Raw genomic sequence first — 24,378 nt, forward strand, 5'->3', positions numbered from 1 at the left:
TATGTTGCCTTGTTCTTGATTCACAACATTTGAGAACAAATAACTAACAGTTTGCTTCCGTGATAGCCCCTGCTTGCATCTTTATAACGCTTGTGAGCTCGAGGGCCATAATCAATGGAATAGGATTGTTCCTCCGATTGTGGCACGAGTTCGTTCTCGAGCCGGTTCTTTAATAGCCACCGAGTCAGTTACCTAGTTGTGATCGAGACGATTTTGAGTTCCATATAAGTCAAACTTTATCTTTACAAACATATCTTCCTAATTGTTGGGATCTTTGCCATATATTTACAAGTGTATCTTCTTTATTCCGATGATATCCTCTGAAGAGAGGGAGAGGTAGACAGAGGAGGTCTATCTTTGGGACCGAGGTGGATGTTGGACGTAGTCATCGATGACCCTAAAGTTGAGTTCCTCTCCTATTTGAGTGTTAGGACCGTGGACGAGTGTTAGGACCGTGGACAGGGATATCGATAATTATCGGTGACAGATTAGAACTTTTCTCATATGGTGGTAAGGGTTGGTGGAAGCGTTGCCTTCTGCTGCCTCATTTATATATCGTGTGTGTAGAGACCACAATTATAGGGAGATTTCTTCCTTCGATTAAGGTTCTGATTGATTCAACTTTTTTCTAAAGAGCTTTTCTACCGTGAGAAAAATCTAGTTGTAAAAAAAAATCTAAGTATCGTGAAGATTATGTACGGAGGAAGATGAAAGAGTTTATAGAGTTTAAAATGTAGAAGTGATGGTTTTCCTATTATTACACCAACGCGATCGATTATGTGTTTATGTTAATTTTGGACGATTTTGACTAAAGTAATTTTTATAAGCTGACAGGCGTTTGGTAAATCTAGATATTTCTAAAAAAACTAACTAACAAGCATTCGTGTTGATCTTACATCCGAGATGTATATACGTGCGCAGCGCGATCATATCATCTCGTCGGCTTTGGACATGGGATTGGACGTCATGGGATACGAATGGTTTCCGTGCACAGACTGCTCGTACGTCTCGCCGTCGCCCCACACCGCGTACGCGTCCTCCCCGTGGATGGCGTCGTCTCCGGCGGCCAGCTGCTCCTCGCTGAGCCGTAGCGGCACGAGCAGCCCGACGACCAGGCACACCGCGCTCGTCACGGCGACGTTGAGCGCCGCGACGAAGGCGATCCCGGCCAGCTGCATGCCCACCTGCCGGAGCCCCGCGGCAGTGCGGCCGTCCTTGACGGCGTACACGAGGCCCACGTACCGGGGGTCGTCGCCGAAGAAGAGGCGGCTGAGCCGCGGCTCCGCGAGGACCCCCGTGAGGACGCCGCCGAGGCTGCCCGCCACGCCGTGCGTGTGGAGCACGGCAAGCGTGTCGTCGACGCGCTTCAGGAACCGGCTGCGCTTGTGCAGCACCATCATGGTGCACCACGGCACGCTCCCGGAGGCGACGCCCATGAGCATCGCGGCCCAGCCCTGCACCAGCCCCGCGGCGGGGGTGATGCACACCAGGCCGGTGATCATGCCCTGGACGGCGCCGATGACGGAGGGGCGCCCGAACACGAGGCAGTCGAGGCAGAGCCAGACCAGGAGGCTGGTGGCCGCGCACAGGTGCGTGTTCACGACCGCGAGGGACGCGTCGATGTTGGCGGCGTACGGCGCGCCGCCGTTGAAGCCCGTCCAACCCATCCACACGAGACCCGCGCCGGCGAGCGTCAGGAGGATGTTGTTCGGCGGGAACGCCTCCCTGTCCTTGGCCGTCCTCGGACCCACCTGCCGATCGATATTAGTTGTATATAAGGTTCTGTACATCGGAACATATGCAGTCATGCATGCATGAAAGGTAGACAGCAGTTACCCAGTAGGCGGCGGTGAAGCCGGCGATGCCGGAGGAAAGGTGGATGACGTATCCGCCGGCGAAGTCCATAACGCCGGCCTTGAAAAGGAACCCGTTGGGGCTCCAGAGGCTGAACGCCCCGATGGTATAGGAGAAGGTGAGCCAGAGCGGCACGAAGAGCATCCACGCCCGGAAGTTGACGCGGCCAAGAAGCGAGCCGGCGGCGAGGATGAGCGTGATGGCGGCGAAGACGAACTGGAAGAAGAGGAGCGTCGCGGCCGGGTAGGCGCCGGCGAAGCCCTGCTGGGTGAGGAAGGCCTGGTCGAGCGCGGCGAGGTCGGGGCGGCCGACGAAGGGGAGGAGGCGGTCGCCGAACGACATGCGGAAGGCCCAGAAGCACCAGCAGACGAAGGTGGCGGCGAAGGCGTAGAGCGCCATGAAGGCCGAGTTGACGGCCCACTTCTTCTTGACGATGCTGCCGTAGAGGATGACCAGCCCCGGCACGCTCTGCAGACCCACCAGAGTCGCCGCCGCCAGCTGCCATGCGTTGTCGCCCTTGTCAAGCCACTCCGGCGCTGCCTCCGTCGCCATCTCGGCGGCCGGGTGATCGAGGCAACGCGGTCGGGCGAGTGCAGTGCTCGCGCGAGTCGCGTCCGCGGGGGCACAGGGAGAAGGAGAAATCAAACAGACGCCAGTCGCCAGGCGGAATGGGCCGAGAGCCCGAGAGCTACTGTATAGGAATGGAGGGGCGGAAAGGTCTGCGAGGGAGGAGCGGAAGACGTGCAAATTCTTCAGATACTTTGAACGATGAGATTCTGCTGTGTGGCTGGCTGGATGCTGAAACTGTCTGCGTTTTTGGGTGGTTTTCACTGCTGCAGTGATACCCATTCACCACAATTAGCGCATGGTCTCTTGTTATTGCCGGGAATTTTGCATCCGGGCTGCAGTGAATTGAAATCGTATGAACAGTGTAGGACCAAAGAACCAAATGCTTGAACCAGTCTTGTGCTCTGAAAAAGTTAGTCAGCTTCATCGCAAACTCACAAGGCTGTCCTGCATGCAAATGGCGAGGTTTCTTATGAAGATTTAGCATATATGGATTTGTTTTCGCTCCTCCAATTGTAGCACAAAAGGTTGCCAGTTTGGTTTTATGGATGCCACCCAATTCGTCGAGTAACCTCACTTGGATCGAGTCAACACCACATGTAGGTGCCATGTGTAGACAACATAGACCTCCATTAAAAAAGTTACCACGGCCGAACCTAGACAACATTCTTTATTTACAGCTCGATAGGGATCTCATGTCAATGCCTAGTTCAAACTTTATGGCATGCCAAAAAAACGAATAGAGAGTTTCAAATTTAGAGATGGCAATGGGTACCCGAAACCTGATGGGTTTTTACCCCATTAGGGTACGGGTTTGGTCAATTTTCATACCCATGGGTTTGTTAATGGGCATAAATATATACCCGACGGGTTTATGGGTACGGGTTTGTTCCTATAGTACCCAAACCCGTGAACCCGTGGGTTTTTTAAACCCGACCAAACCTAGTGCATATTGTCATTTTATTTTATAAACGAACAACAAACTTATTATTCCTTATTTACTTCATAATTTTTATCAATTGGTGAATATATCAGTAGTCGGTTAGAGTGTTGCTTGCTTGCTATTATAGTTTTTACTAGTGTTATATATGTGGTGGATGGATAACTTAGTGCAAGGTCACTTAATTATACAACTTATTATTTGTATTTTATTCTCTATACTAATAATATTTATACCAAATCATGAACTTGTTGTTCATTACATATATTTTGGATCATGATATCATTAATCATTATGATACTTATTGATTATGAGAAGAACAAGTATATTGGAGATGAAACCCGCGGGTAACCCATGGGTACCCACTAACCCGATGGGTACGGGTTTGGGCAAAATCTCAAACCCGTCATGGGTACAAGTTTTTAATGGGCATAGATATTTTTCACGGGTACGGGTTTGGGACGGCAAAACCCAGCGGGTTTGTACCCGTTGCCATCTCTATTCAAATTTCTCAGTTGGAGCAACAGTTTTGGGAGAAGCGGTGAAGCATAGGCGTCAACGATCAAGAATCCACATAGATTGAGTCAATACAATAGAATGCCACTATCACCTATAATCAATTTAACTTCAACACTAAAAGAATGGGGTTCTAAAATACCAAAAACTGAACGCATCTATACACCAAACCTCAAAAGAATCACCGAACAGCCTGCAACTAAGGAAAGACAGACAAGATAACACTGAAACACAGTTATTTTCCACACTGTCCACACAATCAAAGGAAATGCTTTTGCACAGGGACTTCCAATAGAATTTCCTCAGAAAGAGAGCTTCCATAACCAGCATCCCCCTCAGGCAACAACAGCAGGGCCCTATTTTCATGAGAGAGAGAAAAAGTATGTTTCAGAAGTGTGTGAAGCATATAAAACTGCAACTCAGTAAACTTCATAAATGGAGCTCCCTAGAGTGTCTCTTATGACATATATGTAGATGCACATCATGGATATTCAAAACTTCACAGCCAAATTGACAAACTGTTCTAGTAGCACTCTACATCTGGTTATTGTTTGTTCTCAATATCACAATTTTAATTAACTTATTGATAGCCACTGACCTGGTAATGCTTTCCTGACTGATCAAGAATCAGGACCAGTTCTACTATATATATGTGCAAATATGCTGTTCAGCTGATCATGTTAAGTAAATATCAACTCATGGGCTCATGGCACAAATTATGCTATATCAGCCAGAGTGTAGAAAAGGAAACGATGGTACTTAGCTACCAAAGCTACATACACTCTGCAATCTGAAGCTATTGGACATGCTATGCTATAACATATTTATTACTGAGCAGCAAGCAACAGTCTCAATTATCAGTTATCACTTACTTTGGCTGTTAGATTTGACACAGCCAACTGGAACTTCTCCCTGGTTCTTGAGCCAGCAACATGACCAGCCTTGGCGACCTTGCTAAAAGCACCATTCAGCCAGCTTGTTCCAGCAGACACATACCTGCAAGTTGGACAAAATACTAGAAGAAATTAGCAATACTCTAAAGAAACCCATGAATGTAAAGGGATCCTCAAGTACAGCAAAGTGTGCAAGTATTAACGAAGGTACAAGAGAACCGTAATTAAATTCTAAGCCGTATGCTTAAAGTATATTATTGAAGCATTAACAAAAGCGTGGATAAGAAGAGACCTGTTGGTTTTCACAGCAGAGCCTGTATCATTTAGCTTGCGCTCTGCAGCCAGCAATGCAGCCATTGTTTTATCAGAAACATGCAATCTTTGGTCTACTGATTTCACCCTTTCATTGACAACGGATATCCCATTGTTTATCTTCTCCGAAAGGCCAACACGTTTATCAAAGGAATTGATCCTCGCTGATGCATTAGCCCTAAATTGATGTTTCTCATCAAATGCTTTAGCCTTGTTCACTGCGTCTTGTCTCATTGCTGAACCCTTTGCAATCACATTTGTCATGACATCATGGGCCTTGCTCACATAGACACGGCTATTGGGACTGACATTGGCCTATACAGCAGGACAAGAGAACTTTTCAATAATAACAACTGCCAGCTAATACAATTTGAATGAAATAACGCGAGATAAAGCCATAAAACACTTTGCATTTTTTTTAGGTACACAATTTTACCTGCAAACATTATAAAACATCCCAAATAATATACATGCAGATAGGCTCCAGTTTATTTATTCAATTTTCCGTGGGGAAAGGGTTTCAGGTATGCAGCCAGTATTCAGTTAAAAATCACAAGATGTTGCACTCCCTACAGCCACCTTTTATAAGAGATGCTTTTGCTAACGTTTTCTCACTATGCCCCAACCCCCTAGTTGATGAAAGGCTCATGATCTAACTATGAAAAAGAATAGAAGTAAAAAAACTGCATTGGGAAACAAATGCACCTCTGAGGAGTACTCCAATTCTGCATTAGAAGCTGAACTTCTACTTGTCACCTCATGGACCATAAGTTGCTGCATGATTTTTAAAATATATATCTCAGTTAAAAATAAGGACCAATTGCATTTACGTAAACTAATTAGCTTAGTAGTGTACTTGTTCAGTAACAGGGATGTAGATGTAATCTTCAGCAGGGGTTATGTTCACAATTTGGTCCACAATTGTTGCTCCCTGGAAAGACAATGGTAGCATGAAATGAAGAAAAATGCAATCAGTGTTTATTTGTTTGGCAATACTGCAGAACCATCAAACTACCATGTTGCAATGCAAACAGAAAAGACACGACACTGCAATGTATTTCACTTAGAACACATGCCAACAGGAACAACTTTTCTCCACTGCAGCAAAGACTATTTCAAAACTGGATTGTCATCTGTAGTTGATGCACATATGTAGACTTGTACGCATGCTGGCAGATATGGAAATATCTTGCATGATTATTTCTTACAAAGATGACATATTCACAAAGTCAAAGAATCTGAAGTCAAAGTAAACCTATAACCTATTTTGTTTCTCACATTCTGTGTCAAATTAAGCAGGCTCTAAAATAATAAATATCTTTGTTCTCTTTGCATATTAACCAATGTTCAACGGCCTTCTAATGAATTTAATAATGACCTAAGGATCTCCAACCATCATTTGATTGCCAGTGCAGGAAGCACATGGCATACGCTCAAAGAAATTTAAACAATCATTTTTCTATCGGTTTTATATATAGTAAAAAAGATCAGTCAAGAATTCAGCATGTGCAAGGACGCTCGGATTCTGTGACAGCTACATGCATACTTATATGTGATTCACCACGAAAACCAAAACATCTGGGTTTTTCTCTCCATCCCTAACTCCTATGGTCGAAGCAACCGACACAGATTTTGGCTCATTAGAGCATCTCCAAGAGACTAGCTAAATAGCTTGTTAAACTAAATTTTAGCTACTTAATAGTATAATAGTTCTTCAACAGAGTAGCCATTTAACTTGCTAAGCTATCTGGCTCTCTAAATTAACTCTCTCACTAGCCAAATTTGGCTAGCAACTCTCGCTAGCCAAGCTAAATTACATTTTGGAGAGTCTGTTGGAATGAGATGTTATATATATAGTTTAATATTTATGGAGAGACAAATAAAGAGTCAAATAGAGAGAAAAAATAAAGAGTCTTTTAGAGATGCTCTTATAGCACCTGCATGCTGCATAACCCCAAGCGTAACAGACATAATGACAGTGGCCCAGAAAATACATTCAGAATAGAATACGAATTCTACAAACACCAGAACGAAATAAACAGAAAAAAATCCCCTCAACATGTCAGACCAATTGATGCGCAAGCGCAAAGCCATACCGACAGGAGAAGCGCAATCTCGAGCGCCTTGGGATCTTTGAATGTGACGTAGGCCGTCCTCCCCGACGACACTGTATCACTGCAACCACCGACCAGAGGCCAAAATCACAATGCGGTTCCAAAAACAAGCCGAAAAGGGGAGAAAAAAAAGCGACTATCAAAAATAAAACAAGAGGCAGAAAAACGGAGAAAAGGGATCAAGAGGTTCTCACAATCTGATGTCGACGTGCTCGATTTCGCCAGAAAAGGAGAAGAACTCGCGCACCTCCCGCTCCGTCGCCAGATCTGAGATGTTCCGCACCCGCACCGTCCGCACCGCCCGCTTTCCCATCTCCTGCAGACGAAAGTTCTCCAACCACGGAAACGCGTCAGGTCCATCACCGACACGACCCTCCCAAATCCCCAGCACAAGCCGCTGACGTCGCCTGACAAGAGAACTAGTAAACGCTCACCTCCATAGCGCGGCGCCGAGAAGGAGCTCAGAAGAAGCGGACAAATGAACCACCGCCGAATTCAGAGAGCCCGCAGCGGGAGACGGGGAAGGAGGAGGGCTCTGTGGCTGGGCAAGGCAGGGCTCCTTGGTGCTCGGCGGCTCGGGCGATTGGCAATGGCGTGGCCTGGTTGGTTACTCGTCGCCGCCGCGGGTTGCTGCCGCTACTTTTCTTTTCTTGAGCCGTTCGCTGCCTCGGTGGCCGAGTGAAAATTAATAACGAAAACAGCCACATAAATTCCCCTTCCACCCTCGGCACCAGACTCGCCAAGCGCCGGTCCCGTGAAGAGGGTACAGGGGCAGAACGGTAGTTTCGAGGCCTGGTCTTAATGCTTGGGCGACATGCTGGCTGCTGAGTTTGCTTGGCGACGGCGCCATCTCTGCTGACCCGTGAAACCATTTTTTTTATTCCGAAAGGAATCAATTATCGACATTAAGGGCCCGTTTGGTAAAGCTCCAGCTCCTGCTTCTTTAGCTCTAGATCCTGATCCTCGTGAGGAGCTGATCCTCCTGATTCTCCTAGAAAATCAGAATCATTTTAAAAACTGTTTGGCAAGTAAACTGATTCTTGTCTTCTGAGAGTTGGTGGTCTGTGGCGATTGTCTGTTTTACTCTTTACAGTTCAACTTTATTACAAACTAATAAGTAGGATGCATATACGGGAAAAAAATATGAAACAATAACATATAAAATATTCCCATCATAGTAGTGCATAAAATGGTCTCAAATGTTTAATCCATAAATTGGCTCGTTATGTTTTTGTCCAATGGCAATTGCGGGTAATTTCAATCAAACTTTAAGGGGAGGTCCATATTTGGTTGGTTGAGGAGCTGTTTTAAGGGAGGGTGGAGCAGGTTTTTTTAGATCCCACCTTTCTTCACAAAAACGACTCCCGATCTTTCGGCTCCACACGAGAATCAGTTTAAAAAAATACCCGTTTGGCACGGCTCCTCCAGATCCTCGCTTAGAATCAGGAGCTGGAGCTGTGCCAAACGGGCCCTAACTGTGCTGAGTAATGACTCTGACGCGACTGGTCCAGCCAATCAGTGGGTGAGAGTGGGCCCATCTCATTCCGGGCCTTGCGGGGCCGTGGTGGGCTCACGCGCGTGGGTCTGTTGATTTGATTTGGGTGCCGCGTCAGGGACGACGGTGATTAGGTGTAGGCAATGGTGGTTAGGCCCGCTGGGCCGCCTCGGTCGAGGTCATGTGGTACACCAATCGCTTTCTTGCTCCCCACAGGTCACCACGGAATTGTGCCAAAGGATTTCCGCACCTAGATGCGTGATGCATGTGGATGTAGGGTGTCCCGTGGCTAAACTGTTGAGTCTCGTGCTTCTTGACCGCTTCGCTTCGGATTAAGGTTTATTTAGTTTGCTGTCTAACTTGTCACAGTTTGCTATATTTAAAGATAGACAAGTTTAACTAAGTTAGGTATGTGTTTGGTTTGAAGCCACAGTTGTGACAAAAATTTTTACTGCTACGTAGGTCTCACTCCTCAATGACTGTTAAAAGTGTGGCAAAATTTACTTAGACGTGGCAAACTGTGGCATAGATTTTGAATGCCTAACCTTAGTCATCTTAGGTAAGTATGACATAAAATTGTGTCAATTTTTGGTCCCATAGATATAGAACCAAACATCCCCTAAATCCGGCTCTGCAACTGTAATATATAGACACAAAAAACACTATAAAAATATTAGAAACCAGTGTTGTTTCATTTTTTTCTAGCTTTTTAGTGTCCCAAACTTCTACTCTACGGAGTACAGCAGTATTTACCAGTAGTATTTGTTCGATAATTTTATACTCCTTGACAGTTTTTACCGTTGCCATTGAAGACGTCCTGTATTTTTTTAATGACAACAGATGTGACCTAGGAGCATGCTCATAGCATGGTAGTAAAGGAATGCATTGACAAGCGTAGAATCCTGCAGTTGTGTCGCGACAAATGAACTAGAGGAGGATGAAGGATGTTCTTTTGGCTTCAGTTTTCGGGAATTTCCCATCTCAAAAATCCCTAGCCAAGAAATGCCAACTGCATTCCCAAATAACAATAACATACGACAAGAACGCATTAAAGAGCCAAGCTAGTTTGATATGGGACAAGCAATCATCGCAATGCAATTTGACATTGTTTCAAATTAGGGTTGGAAAGTCAGGCGTGTTTTTCTTCTTCTTCTTTGTGACATTAGTTTCCCCATCAGAAGAGGAAAATATAAAGGAAAAAGGTCAAAGCTTCAGCAATGGCATCAAATAAACCTTTTTGCTAGAAGCCGGATTAAAGTGAAGAATCACTTGGCACCTCGATTGGATAAATGGATCCTTGGATTTGTTCTTCTTTTTTCCGGGCACATCGTCGTTTTACTGCAAATTGTCAAGGCTGAAATATATTTGTCTACTGCTATTAGCTTCATGACAAGATGGACCCATTGCATGCACCAATATTTGATAGAAGCGTATCAAATTCCGTAGCTATTTCACTAAAAGTACATCAAAAGTCCATCAAACTCTTGTGGGTCGTCGTCCTTTGGAACCGAGATATCGGTAATTTTGTCATTATCATTTGTGAGCTTCATCAATATGTTATCGGTATATAAATTATAGACATGGATGATTTTACCAGTCATAGATACAGGATAACATAATAATAAAAATCTAAAACTGAGAGCGGCAAAACTATAAGGTAGTGTTTGGTTGAGGAGCCAAGTAGAACGAAGTCGTTCCATCCCTGATTCTAGGAACGGAGCCGCTCTATTCTGTGTTTGGTAATCTGGAACGGAGCGGTTCTGTTTTTTGTTTGGTTGCAGAGTGAATGGAACGGAGCGTGACTGTGAGAGCGGGATTGGAACGGAGCGGCTCCGTTCCATTGATTTTTTGGAGCGGAATGGTTCCGAATCTGAGGAGAATATTCCCTAATTGGAGCCATTCCGTTCTAGTTACTTTGTAACCAAACAACAACAAAACTGGGACGGAACCGTTCCGTTCTACTTGGCTCTTCAACCAAACACTATCTAAATTTCTCTTTGGAACCTCGTCTAGTTTGGAAGCCAAATATGTGCCCCTGCCTATCCCATCGAGGCAGCCAGACCGGGGAAGGCGGCGGCCCCCCACCGAACCTGGAAGCCGAGACCTGCGAGCGCGAGACCCGGAGTTGCGGCTGCGGCGTCGTCAACCAAATCGTCATGGTCGTCGCGTACTCGTGTTTTTTTTTGTTTTGGTCTCTGATGCGGCGTCATCAACCAAGCGTCTGCTGTGGCGAGATAGCGAAGAGCTAGTTGTTTACACCTCTATACAAAAAGGTAGTACATGAGGAATCGATATCTATCTCGTCTTCTTCAACATCAATCTATCATATATACTTTGACACTCTCGCTTCTTTTTTTCTTCCAAACCACGAAAGATAATGCTACCCTTCTAGAATCTAAGGAGGTGTTTGGGAGTGAAGTTTTTCCCACAGTTTTAGAAGAATAATGCAGTATTCTCAAATACTGTAGTATTATATACAGAATGGTGTTTGACAAGGTGGCTAAAATATCTGTTTTCAAAACTGAAGTATTGCAAATACTATAATTGTTTTAAAGTATTCTAAACTTAGGTCTGGACCTCAGTTTCTAAAATTATGGTATTGTAAACTGCGGTATTATCATGACTAAAGTATACTGTAGTATTTCAAAAACTGTGGTTTTCAAAAACTTTGTTCCCAAACAGGGCCTAAGAGGATACCTGAGACCACAAAACTTGGACATGTTCGGGCTATAATAGATCGATTCAGCTAAATGCTTGTTCAACTAGAGGTGGATTGCAAGTCGACTTCAAACTGAATGCGCCTTAAGACCTTATTTCGATACTCTCCTATTTATCCACGTGTATTGAGTTGGATTAAAGTGTAATTTAAACTAATTTATATATCAATCCATCTCAATACAAATGGATTAAGGTGAATACGAGACTATCAAATAAGCACTAAAAGTGAATGTACACTTGATTTTGCCAGATTTGTGGGAGATATTCTCAAAATGAATGTTAGGCCACTAATAAAAAAAAGTGTGTGGCTAAAATGTTCCCGGGTCGAGTTATCGTATGGCCTGGTCGAACCAGATTACCAGAAGCCCGACGCATTTCGAAGCCTGAGTGCCCAACTTCCCCCCTCCGCCTGCCCCCGCGCCGCCCCGTGAAATCAATCAATCCACCGCAGCTCCTCGCCGCCACGCCGGAGCGGAGCTACCTGTGTGGCCGCGCCGAACTGCCCGCTTCCCGCTCTCTCCTCATTCGTCACCTCCGTCTCGCGTCCCCGCGCTTATCAGAGAGGCAACAGCCGCCGCTGCGTGCCCCGTTCGCGGAGCTATACTATACGGGGAGACCGGGGTCCCCGGCGGCCGCCGCCCGTTCCCAAGCTACCCAGGGCGGATTGGTTTCTGTGAATCTCTGAGGCGGAGAAGGCCACCCCAGGGCCGAACACAGTCCGGGAACCGATTGGGGCGCCGCTCGGCCGACGATGTCGTCGAGCAGGTTCTCGCCGGCGCTGCAGGCGTCCGACCTCAACGACTTCATCGCCCCATCGCAGGACTGCATCATCTCCCTCAACAAGAACACCTCCTCCTCCTCCCGCCGCCCCCAGGTACTGGCACAGCTCTCTCCTCCAGGTTTCGTTGTTTACCCTAGTATTCGTGTCCGGGGCGAGTGCTGGTTGGGTGCAGTTTGAGTTCACTCGCCATACTTGTTTCGAACCCTGATATGGTGTTATGTGCGACCATTGGACATAGCATCTTCAGATGATCAGAAATCGCATGTCCATCTCTCACGTGCGCGCACGCACACAAAAAGCCCTCATGTTCATTTTGTAATGCCAAGGTGGTCCTCTGTAGGCATTAAGGATACCAAATACCTTGATCTCAAAGTTTTACAATGAAATGTTAGCCTAATACTATCTCCCCTTTTTTTACCAAACTTGAGCAGAACAACACCCCTACTTGTTACAGAATAGACTCCTGGCAGCATAGCTTCGCCATAATTTGCATCTATGCAAAAACGACCATTTGTATGATTCAGGAAAGAAATTTCTAGCTTTATTTATTTTTATCAGAACAATTAGGATGAGTGTCACAGCCTAGTCAATGAAACCGGCTGCATTTGCTGAGAACCTACAACTTTGAAAGTGCATAGGATATACCCATGTTCATTTCTGCTAACAATTAGCTTTACATCTGCATCGTTGGAACTTCATGGGTCAGTTCATCATCTACAGCCTTTCCAGCAAACCCTTGCCCATATTCCTGACACAGAAATTTTACAGAACAAACAGAAAGAAACTACAGTGAGCTCAAAACCTCCAGAAGAAGCAGTCAAGATTTCACTAAAAGACTGTCTGGCATGCAGGTTTTTCTTTTATTTTCTTTTTTTACTCTTTTGATCAGTTGTCAATAAGTAACCTGATCAATTTCAATCAATGCTGACTGATTCATCTTTGTCTTAGTGGTTGTATAACATCGGCAGAGACGGTTATGCTGGAGAAGCAAAGCTTGGGTGACTTCATTGATCGTATAAACTCTGATAAAGCTGTTATTGTATCTGTATCTCCCCAGTCAAGAGCATCACTAGCTGCATTCTTTGGTCTTTCTCAGTCACAGGTAACAACATGGGCTTGCCATATCCATTCCCCTGTCAGAATCATGGTAGATACGCTCTTACAAGTGTTTACCGTGAGTTATTTATTTTCAATAAACTATTGCAAGGTTACACACTTGCACTTCAATTATGAGAACTAAAGCAGAATGTAACTCCTTTAAATTCAGGTTCTCAGAAAACTGACTTCTTTGTTCAAGTCGATTGGTGTAAAGGCTGTTTTTGACACAAGCTCGAGTCGAGATCTATCTCTTATTGAAGCATGCAATGAATTTGTTTCACGGTATCAGAGAAGTCAACCATCTAGTGGCCAAGAAGCTGGAGCCAATCTTCCACTGATTTCATCTGCATGTCCGGGTAAAATATTTGTTGGGAACTTGACATATCTATACATCTATATCTTTATACTATATTAAAGCACCAGTTTTTCTGGTTCCACGGTTTCCACTGTCGTCGTGCTCCTCCCCACCACATGTAAATTGTAAAAACACTAAAATTATGTATAAATGAGCATGTAAATTGTAAAAACACTAAAATTATGTATAAATGAGGATTTGAATCATGGTTGTTGGCTCTAAACCCACATTTACATCCACTTGCTAATAGAACACATGTTTTTATGTTTTATATTCTATACTTAAGCATAAATAGAAACCATAGCGAAGTACATGCACTTTGCTAGTGGATACTTACATAATGCAGTTCAGGTTTTTAAAATGTTGTAACCTTGCATGTATATCACTACATTTTTATGCATTTGCTTTCGAAACAAGTACACGATTTGTTCACAAAATATGTGTCACAGCCTCTTCCACTTGCAGGTTGGATATGCTATGCTGAAAAGACTCTTGGTTCATACATACTACCTTACATATCATCTGTAAAGAGCCCACAACAGGCAATTGGTGCAGCCATTAAGCACCATGTGGCTGAGAGACTTGGTCTAAAGTGAGTATTTGTCTCTGCTCAATATAGTGTTATCTTGAAATCAGTTTTCATGCAGACAAAAAATCCTTGCCTTCTAAGGTGCATGCGATGCAACTTGGCAGTACTATCATGTGTTTGCAAAAATTATAATGACATAAATGTTGTTTTATTTTTAATATGAATAATTGTGTGAGTAATTCGAACTCTAATAGGAAACCTGCATGCTCCCACCAACTATTCTATATATTTTTTGGTTTAAGAGACCTGTCATCAGGAGATATTTTGTAAAAATAGCAGTGGCTCGCTGATGTAGGTCATCTTTAGAGCCAGCGACTGAGTCCACTTCAGTTTACCCAACAACTTATATAGATGTACCTCAAGCCCAACAATCATGGGAGATTGTATTACTGATGTATTCTATATGCTGAAGGCTAGACAATATTCATTCTTTATAGTACTGTTACTTTCTAGTATTTGACTTCTAGTCATAACCTCTTTTTTGGGGGTATGTATGTAGGCCGTATCATGTATATCATGTCACTGTGATGCCCTGCTACGACAAGAAGCTAGAGGCCGTCCGGGATGATTTCACTTTCTCAGTAGATGGTAAAGAAGTTACAGAGGTGGATTCAGTACTAACAACTGGTGAAGTGTTAGACTTGATACAGGTTGCTACTTGGTTCTTTTTCTTGCTTGTGGTTTGTGGATTTGAAAAACAAGGGAGACACTTATTATGATTTGCATATTTCTGTAGTCCAAATCGATCGATTTCAAGACAGTAGAGGAATCTTCATTGGACAGATTGTAAGGCCATGTGCTTGGTGTTTCATTCTGCGCCTGTACTCATTCATCTTCTCAAGTACAGGACTATTAGATAGTTATAATCTGTTTGACTGCTACTTCTGTCTACAAACTTTAGCTAATTTTATTCCAACCACATGTTGTGAAAAGAAATCCATGTAATGATCATTTACTGTCTGTATACTATCTGAATGTACCATAGTTCGTTTTATCTGTTCTGGTCGATTTATCTCAGGGCTGACATGTATTTTTTCTTTATTATAACCCAGGTTAACAAATGTTGATGAGGAAGGCCATCTATATGGGGTTTCTGGAGGTTCTGGGGGCTATGCAGAAACAATCTTTCGCTATGTAGCACATGTAATTTACAAGAGAGAAATAGAGGGTCCTCTTGACTTCAGAATCCTCCGAAATTCAGATTTTCGTGAAATTACACTGGAGGTAAACTCATTCCCTTGATGATCATGGAAAACCAGTAATTTTCACCTAGCTTGAGTGATTGTATGTATAACAATTAGCAAATGCTGCGTGTGCTAGCAGGTGGAGGGCAAACCTGTTTTGAAGTTTGCACTTTGTTATGGATTCAGGAACCTGCAGAATGTTGTTAGGAAGATTAAGATGGGAAAATGTGAATACCACTTCATTGAAGTTATGGCGTGCCCTTCAGGTACTTCGTTATGGCATGTCTTTGCATGATACTTTAAGTTTAGGTTTAATAAACAAGTTCGAAAATGTAGGATCTTGCTCTATGATGCATTTCATTACTGTTCTTCAGGTTGTTTGAACGGGGGAGGTCAATTAAAGCCTGTTGAAGGCCAATCTGCCAAGGAACTTATCCAGCAATTGGAGAGTGTGTACACACAAGATGTAAGCTTCTAACTGAAACCTAACATTTCTTGTACCACCCTCTGCTCTGAATTATTAGCCGTTTTGGCTTTTCTAAGTACACAGCTTTTGTTATGCACTTACATATACGTTATGTCTAGATACATAATAAAAGTTATGTATTTAGAAAAGCCAAAACGACCTATAAATTGGAACAGAGGGTAGTCATAAGGCAACTTGCTTATCACTGTGGTGCATCTTTGTTCTGATGTCGCTCCGAGTCATCCACATTCATGTAGGGCATAGAGTTATAGCCATTTCTTGAAATGTTTTTATATTTATTAGATATAGATGATCTTGTTATTCTATTATATTCTCTTCTACAGTTGTAGCTTATTATACTTTTGTTTGCTTTGTTTGCTTCTTCGTATAATGTTGCTAGCTTGCTACTACCATGCTATAACGTCACTGGTTTGCTACCCAGATTTTACTCGTACTGCGATTTTGCCTCTTTCAATAGAGGAAAAGTAAAACGTCTGTTCAGTTGTCAGAGCTGCAATTCCATCCCCAGTAGCTTTGCTGAGCTGAACAATATATGATATTCCATGTTTTACTTTTGATGGGATGCTATTTATTTATCCTCTTATTTGTTTCCATAGTTTTATTATCAAGTGGGAAATATGATATAACTGCAGTGTTTTCTTACATGTAATTTGGTAAAGAGTCCTACATGAATTGTGTACCTTCTACCTTATGCGAGTTATGTTCTTCCACTAATTATGTATCTTGTGTACCAGATATTAATATCTGATCCTTTCCGTAACCCTATCGCGAAAAAACTATATGACGAATGGCTGGGGCAACCTGGTTCAGAGAATGCAAAGAAGTATTTGCACACAGAATATCACCCAGTGGTGAAGAGTGTGGCCTCACAGTTACAGAACTGGTGAGAGGTTTCTTGTTGCACTGGGAGTTCCTATGTTCTTCAAGAGCCAGGAGGGACTTGCACACAGAACAAACATGGCGACCTGTCCATGCTAAGCAAATATTGGTCATACAGGAATTGAAACTTGTCCCTTTTTTGCATTATAGCGAAGAAGTTTTTGTTAGCCCTATAGGTTTTCAGCTGCTTTCTAGTTAATGTTGTACGCTGCCAACGGGAAACAACCTTTAAACTGCAATGTGTAAAATGAACGGAGTAGGTCTTGACGACCTTTTCATTGTTTGATACTCGTCCTTTGGCGTTTTTTTTTTTGTCTGGAAGATATGCGAGCTTTGTTGGTTATCCATATCTGTTTTTAAATGCTCAAAGAATAAAGGAACTAAATTTCTACCCTAAAAATAATATTATGTTCTTACCAGCAAATTTTTTATACTATAATCCTCTGCAGTCATATTTACCTCATATCTTAACCTTATATCAACTACTTTATACTTACTCTGCTTTTTTATTTATCGTAATTTAGTATATTTACTCTGTTTTTTTATTTATCGTGATTTAGTTTAAAAAGTAACTAGCCGACTATAAATATTCAATAATTATTATATTATTTTTAATTCTCATTCATGCACATGTGCCCGCTAGCTTCCATATAATGGCGCTAGCTTCCATGCACGGTGCAGTATAGCGCTAGCTTCCGTACGACGCAGCTCGTGTGCGGCACATGCAGTCATCCGTTGTAGGATATTTTTTACGCTATCTCGCCTAGCGCACTCGATCGAGTAGGATATTTTTTAAGCTATCTCGTCTAGCGCACTTGGTCGAGTCTTTCACTGTGGACATGTACAAACTAGATATTTTAGAGACAGCTAAAAAAATTATATAATACAACTCTAAACTATTAAATAATAAATATAGTTAGGAGACAATAAGGGTCCCTTTGGTATGGCTTATTTTTCAGCTTCGGCTCTGACTCATGCAAAAGTTGTGTCAAACACCTCTTTTTTAAATGGCTTCACCAGTGAAGTGTTTTTCCAAAATGAACTAGAGGGCATGAGCCAAAAAAAGTGGCTCACCCGGCTTCAGCTCACGTCATTTTTGCACAATAGTCCTCCCACCAGTCCAAATTATTTTTTTGGTCCTGCCCTCAATCCCTAGCCACGCACAATAGCCCTTCCACCAGTCCAAACTATACAAGGGTCTTTCTGAAAAACAACCTATAAGCCATTTTGCCAAATGATTTTTCAGAATGGCTTTGGCTCATCTAAAGAAGTCGCTTCACCTCGTGAGCCAGAGCCCTGCCAAAGGGACCCTAAATATAGAAAGTAACGAAGAAATAGGCCTTTCACGAATAACACGTCTCTTAATTTGTTTTACTTATATTATGTTTAGTTTGAAATTAAAGTAGGACAAAACGGGGGCACTGTTCCCTTATTTTTTGAAATTACGCTGTCACAAAAAATTACTCCGGTATTTACATTGTCACCACACAAAAAATTACTCCGGTATTTACATTGTCACCACATGACTCTCATTCAAACACTATAAAAATTATGATTCACCGTTTTCTATCTTTTCTTGACATTGTCACCACATGATTCTCATTCAAATACTATAGAAATTATGATTCACCGTTTTCTATCTTTTCTTGTACATCCAACCAAACACATCATTAACCCTCTGTATCTTTTCTTGTACATCCAACCAAACACATCATTGACCCTCTGTAGACTCTTTCGATAGACGCCTAGACGCCTCAGTTAATAAGGTTGTAGTGTAGACTCTTTCGATAGACGCCTCAGTTAATAAGGTTGTAGAGACCTCTTTCGATAGACGCCTCAGTTAATAAGGTTGTACATGCTTATGCTCTAAACAACGCATGTTTAAATCTATGCTGAGATGCATATACAAGGTAAAAAAAAAATGTAAAAACATTACAGCGATCAATCAAAGGCGTCACATCCTGTTTCCAGGCGATTTCCCAGCAGAAAATTTCAGGCTAGACCCATTGAGAACTATAAGGCAAAACTCGTCTCGGGTTTCCAGTTGCTCAATGCTACCATTAAACAAATCGCGGATTCTAATTGTACAAAAGAATATGTTCTCAAAGAAAAGGGCTAGGGTTACTGCAACCCCGACAAATCTAACCTTGTCCACCCAACCCCATACAACAAATATTTAGCCTACTGTTCTTTTCCCTCGGTAGCTATCCTAACATATCTCAAACCTAAAAAAAAACATATGTTTCCCACTCATGGAGCAATTCTCGAATGAAAACAAGTTTTACAGCTTAACTCATGAAATCAAATGCAGCTCACTTCTTAGAAGAGGTAGCGGTTGTTTTATTTGTGCTTGATTGGGGGTCATTTGCCATCCTGGAAGAAGCACCATCTATGGCAATGTTCCCTAACTCTACGGCCATTGCCTCTCTTTCTTCTTTCTCTTTCTTTTGCTTCTCTGAAACACCATCACCTGGACTCCGTGCTGACTCTGGCCGTGTTTTAGGTTGCTGTCGGAGGGGACCAACATCAAGCCATGGATGCTGAAGCAATTGAGCAGCTGTAGGGCGCTTCTCAGGAACAAAATCAAGTATTGGGACAAGAAAATCTGCCATCCCATTAGCATTTATTTCAGTGAACTCGTACTTCTCCATCAGCACCTTGTTGAGAGGCCAGAACCGCAAGCGTCGGATGTGCCGCAAATCCCCATACCGATTGAAGAAATCACGTGAATACCGACCACCCAACGCAATCTGGGAAACATGAGTTGTATACCAAAATTAAGAACACTATCAACCTTTGCTAAAGAACTATGCCAAGTAAATTGAAACCCTGCTTACCTTTCGAGGCATCATTCCTAGCAGCTCCATCATCAGCGCGAGGTGATCCTGCATTGTGAAGAATTTCTCAGAATATAACTTCATCTTGGGAAGGGAGAAGTCACATTTCCCACCCAAAAAAACGCAAAACCGCAGTCTAGAGGTACAGACTTGATACATGCAAAAAATCTATTAAAATGAGGAAACCTTGATGTAGAAATTTTACATGGTTCAAGGGCTAATTTGTAGTGTAACCAGCATTTGATGCCCCCCAAAAAATGCAGACGCCAATTAACTAGAAAACCCAAATGATAAATAATTCAAACTTGCTCAATCCACGCAAATAAAATTTTCCATGTGGTTCAAAACCATATAGGCATATACCATATGAAAGTCAAAAATGATTTACTATCAACATCGTTTCTTGCTACCAGGATACAGAAAAGAGCAAACAAAAACTCATTCTGCCCAAACAGGGTGCAGCAATAACACGAGTTAAAAGGGAGTAACAAGGCGCAGCAATGTAGGCAGAAATTGCAACAACAAAAAAAGTTTCTAGCTCTACCACTTCATTAGTATCTAATTTATACTTCGTGTTCTTCTGTAATCTTTTTTTAGACACCAACTTTGCTTTTTCTTACATGAAAGCAATTTAGATATGGAATTGACGCTTCCTCAAAAGTCAAAACTATCTATCACAAATGCATCCTTCGAAATAATAAGTAATAAGTAGGCCAAAGTAGTTCATGATTAGAATCCTAGCATCATAACTAGATAAACCATAACTAATAGATGGCTAAGCTGAAAACAACAGAGCATGTGTAGTCTAATATTTACTAACTTCTATAAATGGGAGCTACAGCAAAAGGTAGTTATGGTAAAAAAAATGCTGAAGGTATAAGGTAAACACCAGCAGTTCAAATTGTAGAAAATATTATGTAAAAGTGGGTAATACTTTATGTGGTTGTGTGTGCCATCCCAATATCGACAAACTAAATAGTTACTGTACTTTTCTTTTCTTTTTTTCAAAAAGGATCTCCAGTCTACTTTATTTGGCATTTTAGATTTGTGCACACAAGGTATGGAAAAGTAAAGATCAACCACTAAAGCTGTATCTTCTCTAACTGGCTAAACTCATTGTCGGCAATGACTGCTATGCAAGCAGTCCTTCTTTGCAAGCGTGCAAGCAAACCATCTGATCCATTAGATTACGATCCAACCGTAGGTCACATTTAACACTTAAACCCTTCCACCACCAGCTCAATAATCTTTATAAAAAACCCCTAACAAACCATGGTTGTATCTGGGGTTGGATCGTAATCTAATAGATCAGATAGTTTGCTTGCACGCTTACAAAGAAGGATTGCTTGCATAGCAGTCGTGCCCTCATTGTCTCCTATTGTCACCAACTAGCAAAGCAAGTGCCTTTGCAGTGGGTAGTTAACAGATGTTCAGTGTCGGTGACGCAAATTTGTTTTTAAAATGTGTCATTACAGATATGGCCAAGGATATGTACATGAAAGATGTAGACAAAAAACATGGCAAATACAGGAACCAAATTGAAAACATCATGGATTTATTACTAAGGAAAAAAGAAAAAGAACCAGTTGATTTCGTAGTTAAAGATGACACAAGATGCACACTGCATTTATTTCAATATTCATGTTAGATATCATAATTTAAACAGGTTCATGTTCCTTTTTTGTTTGTTACTATTTGCTGGGTAAGGATGAGGATCCTACCAAACCAAAAGGGGGTTAGCTGAAACCAAAGCAAAGTCATATAATAATAAAACAAGTTCTTCAGAACAGACTCAGTCACTTCTAGTTCAATGGCTGGTTATGATATTTCAGAATAGCTAGACATAAAAAAAATTACATTAGAGGAGAAATTACTTTGTGTTTATTGCAAGACAGTATGGAAGTTTTTTTTTTGGTTTATCAAGACCACCTTTTGTTCAAGTTAGATCAGGGTACACTTGTAATCGGGTATTCGGGTGATTCTCTTTCTTTCTTGGATACAGTTCCATGAGAAGTACAATAGATGTCCGAGAAAAAAAAACAGGGAATGCAAAAAAAATAGATATACCTCATCTCTGTCAAAATTATCGCCACTATGTGGATCGAATAGCACATCCCCAGTGGCAAGCTCAAAGCAAATGCATGCAAAGGACCACATGTCAGCAGATGTAGAATACTTGGAACCAAGTATAACCTCAGGACATCTGTACTGCCTTGTTTGAATGTCGTTTGTGAACTGCTTGTATGTCCAACATGCGTTTCCAAAGTCAACCAGCTTGCATTTTAGATCAGCCTTCATTGCCATCATCTTCTTGGCCCCTTTGCTACCGCGCCTATCTCGTGTCACCCGCTTCTTAGCTCCATCCTGTCTAGGACTACCCTCATTTGTTGTACCCAGATCTCCTCGGTCATCTGACCCATCTGTGTCCGCAGATGCCACAGCACTACTTCCTTCTGAAGTTGCAGCAACTGCACGTTTAGCTTTCTTCCGGATCTTCTTCTTCTGGTTCTTGGTGAGGCCACCATTTCCTGATTGTGCAGGCACCTTAGGAGGTGGCTCGTCTGTCCTCATTGAAGGCGGAACTAGGGGTACGCCTGATTTCCGAGGGTCCTTTGTGGGATCAATGGTAGACACAAGCAATATGTTCTCTGGTTTAAGGTCAGTGTGAATAATAGAAAGTGTACGGTGGAGGTAATCAAGGCCAATGAGCACATGGCGGCATATCTCCTTAACCATCGGAAGGGGAATTCCACGATAGTCCGTGTACTTTATCAGGGTCAACAGGTTATCACCGAGAAACTCAAAAACCATGCACACATGGTTACCATTAGGCCCCGAGTGCTTGAAGTGATCAAGAAGCTTAACAACACATTTTGAGTCGTCAGGATCACCATCAGCAATCTGCTTCAAGATCTTGACCTCATCCATGGCTGCTTCTGTGTAGTGTTGAGCGCTCTTCTGCACCTTCAGCGCCACATATCTCTGCACAAAACATCGACAATTCCACAAACGTCAAGACAGATGCTCCCTGAATCTCTAGATAGCAGGGAATGAAAAAATCGGAATTTTCGTGAACAATGGGAATCCCACATGGAACAGTAGCTATCATTTTGTCATCAACGAATCTATCCATTAGTATCCTCTCTGGGAAAATAACGAACAGTTGGTGGGCAGAGGCGAACAGCAGCAGCGAACTGGATAAACCGCATCCAGATCGACAACACGAATCATTGGAATTGAATACGAAGAGATATCGAGAAAGGGGTTCGGGCACGCACGGAGTGGACTGTGTCCCAGGCAAGCCATACGGTGGAGAAGTGGCCCCATCCGAGCTTGTACTGCACAACGTAGGCGCCCTGCTTGAAGGAGTCTCCCACGCGGACGGCATGGTATCCACCACGACGGTAGTCCTCGGTGCCCTCGTCCTCCGACGTGTAGTCGCTGCTCTCGACCTCCTCATCCTCCGCCTCGCCCCTCCCGCTGTGCGCCGCATCCGCCTCCATCGCCGCCGCCCCCTCCTCGTCCTCCATTCGCCGCCTCGACAACGACCCCGCCGCTTCCGCCTCCGACATCGCGCGGGAGCACTGGATCTGCGCGGTGGCGCGCCGGAGCTAGGGTTTTGGGCTGGCTTTTTCTAGTGGCGGTGGTGCTCGGTTCGTCTGTCTGTCTGGCGCTCCCGCGGCGCTTCCTTCCTCTTTGCCTCCTCTCCGCCCTGAGGAGCGAGGCGGATAATAGGAGCAGGAGTCGGCTCTCTTCTCAGCGAAACATAGGAACATCATTTATTTGTTTTCAAACATATACTACCTCCGTTTCTAAATATTTAACGTCTAATAGTTCATTTTTAACTAAAAAATATCACATATATATAAAAAAACAAAGAGAGTGCTATTTATGTAAAACATATAAACATACTAAGAGATATTTGGTCCCTAAATTATCAAATACGGAAACTAAAACAATATTCTAATTTTTATATTTGATTATTTAGAAATTAAAATAGAATAAAATAGATAGGTTAATAATTAGTTTCTATAAACCAAACACTCCCTAACAACAAGCTTTTCTAGATGTAACAAAATCTATATATTACATGAGTCAAAACAAATTATATAATTAAAAAAATATAAAGTATTAGATCCACAGTATCACCACCAACAAGTTCACAAGGTATTATAAGTTTTTTTATAAATAGTTTTTAAAAACATCTTCAAAGATAAAGTAGTCCATAGATGATAGATAAAGAGGATGAGTTGTAAAAGATTAAATATAGATAAGAGAATCTTTTTAAATAGTTCATAAAATATATAGAGAGGAAAAATATAGAGGAAATTATTGGATACAGCTAGAAGATTAAATATAGATAAAGAGAATCTTTTAAAACAGTTTTTAAAAACGCAGTCTATGAAACTACATGGGAAAGACGTGTCTGGGAACAAGGACTTTGAAGAGGATCTCCGAACTCCTTGCTGCCCAAACAAGCCAGCCAAGATCCCAGTACCAGTGGTCGTATCGTAGGGTCTTCCATGCTGCAGGGGCCGGAGACAGGTGTGAAGGGGCTCTAGGCGCGCCTCCGCTCAATGGTCTATTCGGATGTTGGAAATGCTGTCCATAGTGAATTAGTACTGATGGCAGCGTTCAGTACTCTAATTGTTGGTCAATGTCGAATGCGATAATGCAAGGTGACCCGTGACCGAACAGCACCAATGAACCTAAGCAGACCTGAGTACCTGACTGATTAGCAACCAACTCTGTCAGCTGA

General features: G+C 42.6%; 4 protein-coding genes across 5 annotated transcripts; 1 reads left to right on the forward strand and 3 right to left on the reverse strand.

Annotated features, from left to right (window-relative positions):
• Positions 1-926: 926 nt before the first annotated feature.
• LOC103625883 (putative ammonium transporter 4 member 1) lies at positions 927-2,459 on the reverse strand. Its single transcript, XM_020537867.2, has 2 exons — positions 1,837-2,459; positions 927-1,751 (listed from the first exon to the last, which is right to left on the reverse strand). The coding sequence occupies exons 1-2, from the start codon at positions 2,404-2,406 to the stop codon at positions 927-929; spliced, it is 1,395 nt and encodes a 464-aa protein (XP_020393456.1). The 5' UTR covers positions 2,407-2,459.
• Positions 2,460-3,903: 1,444 nt separating this feature from the next.
• Positions 3,904-7,846, reverse strand: LOC100281821 (RNA-binding region RNP-1). The gene is made up of 8 exons (NM_001154741.2): positions 7,631-7,846; positions 7,391-7,512; positions 7,179-7,257; positions 5,939-6,013; positions 5,788-5,856; positions 5,063-5,397; positions 4,750-4,873; positions 3,904-4,233 (listed from the first exon to the last, which is right to left on the reverse strand). The coding sequence occupies exons 1-8, from the start codon at positions 7,634-7,636 to the stop codon at positions 4,213-4,215; spliced, it is 831 nt and encodes a 276-aa protein (NP_001148213.2). The 5' UTR covers positions 7,637-7,846; the 3' UTR covers positions 3,904-4,212.
• Positions 7,847-11,708: 3,862 nt separating this feature from the next.
• On the forward strand, positions 11,709-17,125 carry LOC103625884 (protein NAR1). Of its 2 annotated transcripts, none has more exons than XM_008646283.3 (11): positions 11,709-12,283; positions 12,959-13,041; positions 13,139-13,292; positions 13,458-13,644; positions 14,109-14,235; positions 14,732-14,882; positions 14,969-15,018; positions 15,285-15,456; positions 15,556-15,682; positions 15,791-15,882; positions 16,638-17,125. In XM_008646283.3, the coding sequence occupies exons 1-11, from the start codon at positions 12,161-12,163 to the stop codon at positions 16,788-16,790; spliced, it is 1,419 nt and encodes a 472-aa protein (XP_008644505.1). In that variant the 5' UTR covers positions 11,709-12,160; the 3' UTR covers positions 16,791-17,125. The 2 variants fall into 2 exon arrangements, with proteins under 2 accessions (XP_008644505.1, XP_020393457.1); XM_020537868.3 differs by having other exon boundaries at positions 11,758-12,283; positions 13,139-13,364.
• A 1,698-nt stretch (positions 17,126-18,823) lies between these two features.
• Positions 18,824-23,361, reverse strand: LOC100285074 (uncharacterized). Its single transcript, NM_001367201.1, has 4 exons — positions 22,898-23,361; positions 21,687-22,601; positions 19,620-19,667; positions 18,824-19,532 (listed from the first exon to the last, which is right to left on the reverse strand). Exons 1-4 carry the CDS (start codon positions 23,189-23,191, stop codon positions 19,095-19,097), a joined length of 1,695 nt encoding a protein of 564 aa, NP_001354130.1. The 5' UTR covers positions 23,192-23,361; the 3' UTR covers positions 18,824-19,094.
• Between the last annotated feature and the right edge of the window lie 1,017 nt (positions 23,362-24,378).

This window comes from Zea mays, chromosome 5, assembly GCF_902167145.1.
Source record: "Zea mays cultivar B73 chromosome 5, Zm-B73-REFERENCE-NAM-5.0, whole genome shotgun sequence".
Classification (NCBI taxonomy): domain Eukaryota; kingdom Viridiplantae; phylum Streptophyta; class Magnoliopsida; order Poales; family Poaceae; genus Zea; species Zea mays.

What these genes read in the sequence shown, in the direction of transcription:
- LOC103625884 (XM_020537868.3), top strand. Translation starts at nt 12,161, where the DNA reads ATGTCGTCGAGCAGGTTCTCGCCGGCGCTGCAGGCGTCCGACCTCAAC. An exon ending in CGCTCTTACAAGTGTTTACC is followed by an intron (nt 13,365 to 13,457) that starts GTGAGTTATTTA and finishes CTTTAAATTCAG; the next exon opens with GTTCTCAGAAAACTGACTTC. An exon ending in GAATCTTCATTGGACAGATT is followed by an intron (nt 15,019 to 15,284) that starts GTAAGGCCATGT and finishes ATTATAACCCAG; the next exon opens with GTTAACAAATGTTGATGAGG.
- LOC103625883 (XM_020537867.2), bottom strand. Translation starts at nt 2,406, where the DNA reads ATGGCGACGGAGGCAGCGCCGGAGTGGCTTGACAAGGGCGACAACGCA. An exon ending in GCTTCACCGCCGCCTACTGG is followed by an intron (nt 1,752 to 1,836) that starts GTAACTGCTGTC and finishes ATCGATCGGCAG; the next exon opens with GTGGGTCCGAGGACGGCCAA.
- LOC100281821 (NM_001154741.2), bottom strand. An exon ending in GAGCACGTCGACATCAGATT is followed by an intron (nt 7,258 to 7,390) that starts GTGAGAACCTCT and finishes CGGTGGTTGCAG; the next exon opens with TGATACAGTGTCGTCGGGGA. An exon ending in AGATTGCGCTTCTCCTGTCG is followed by an intron (nt 6,014 to 7,178) that starts GTATGGCTTTGC and finishes TTGTCTTTCCAG; the next exon opens with GGAGCAACAATTGTGGACCA.
- LOC100285074 (NM_001367201.1), bottom strand. Translation starts at nt 23,191, where the DNA reads ATGTCGGAGGCGGAAGCGGCGGGGTCGTTGTCGAGGCGGCGAATGGAG. An exon ending in ATAATTTTGACAGAGATGAG is followed by an intron (nt 19,668 to 21,686) that starts GTATATCTATTT and finishes TTCACAATGCAG; the next exon opens with GATCACCTCGCGCTGATGAT. An exon ending in TAGGAATGATGCCTCGAAAG is followed by an intron (nt 19,533 to 19,619) that starts GTAAGCAGGGTT and finishes CATGTTTCCCAG; the next exon opens with ATTGCGTTGGGTGGTCGGTA.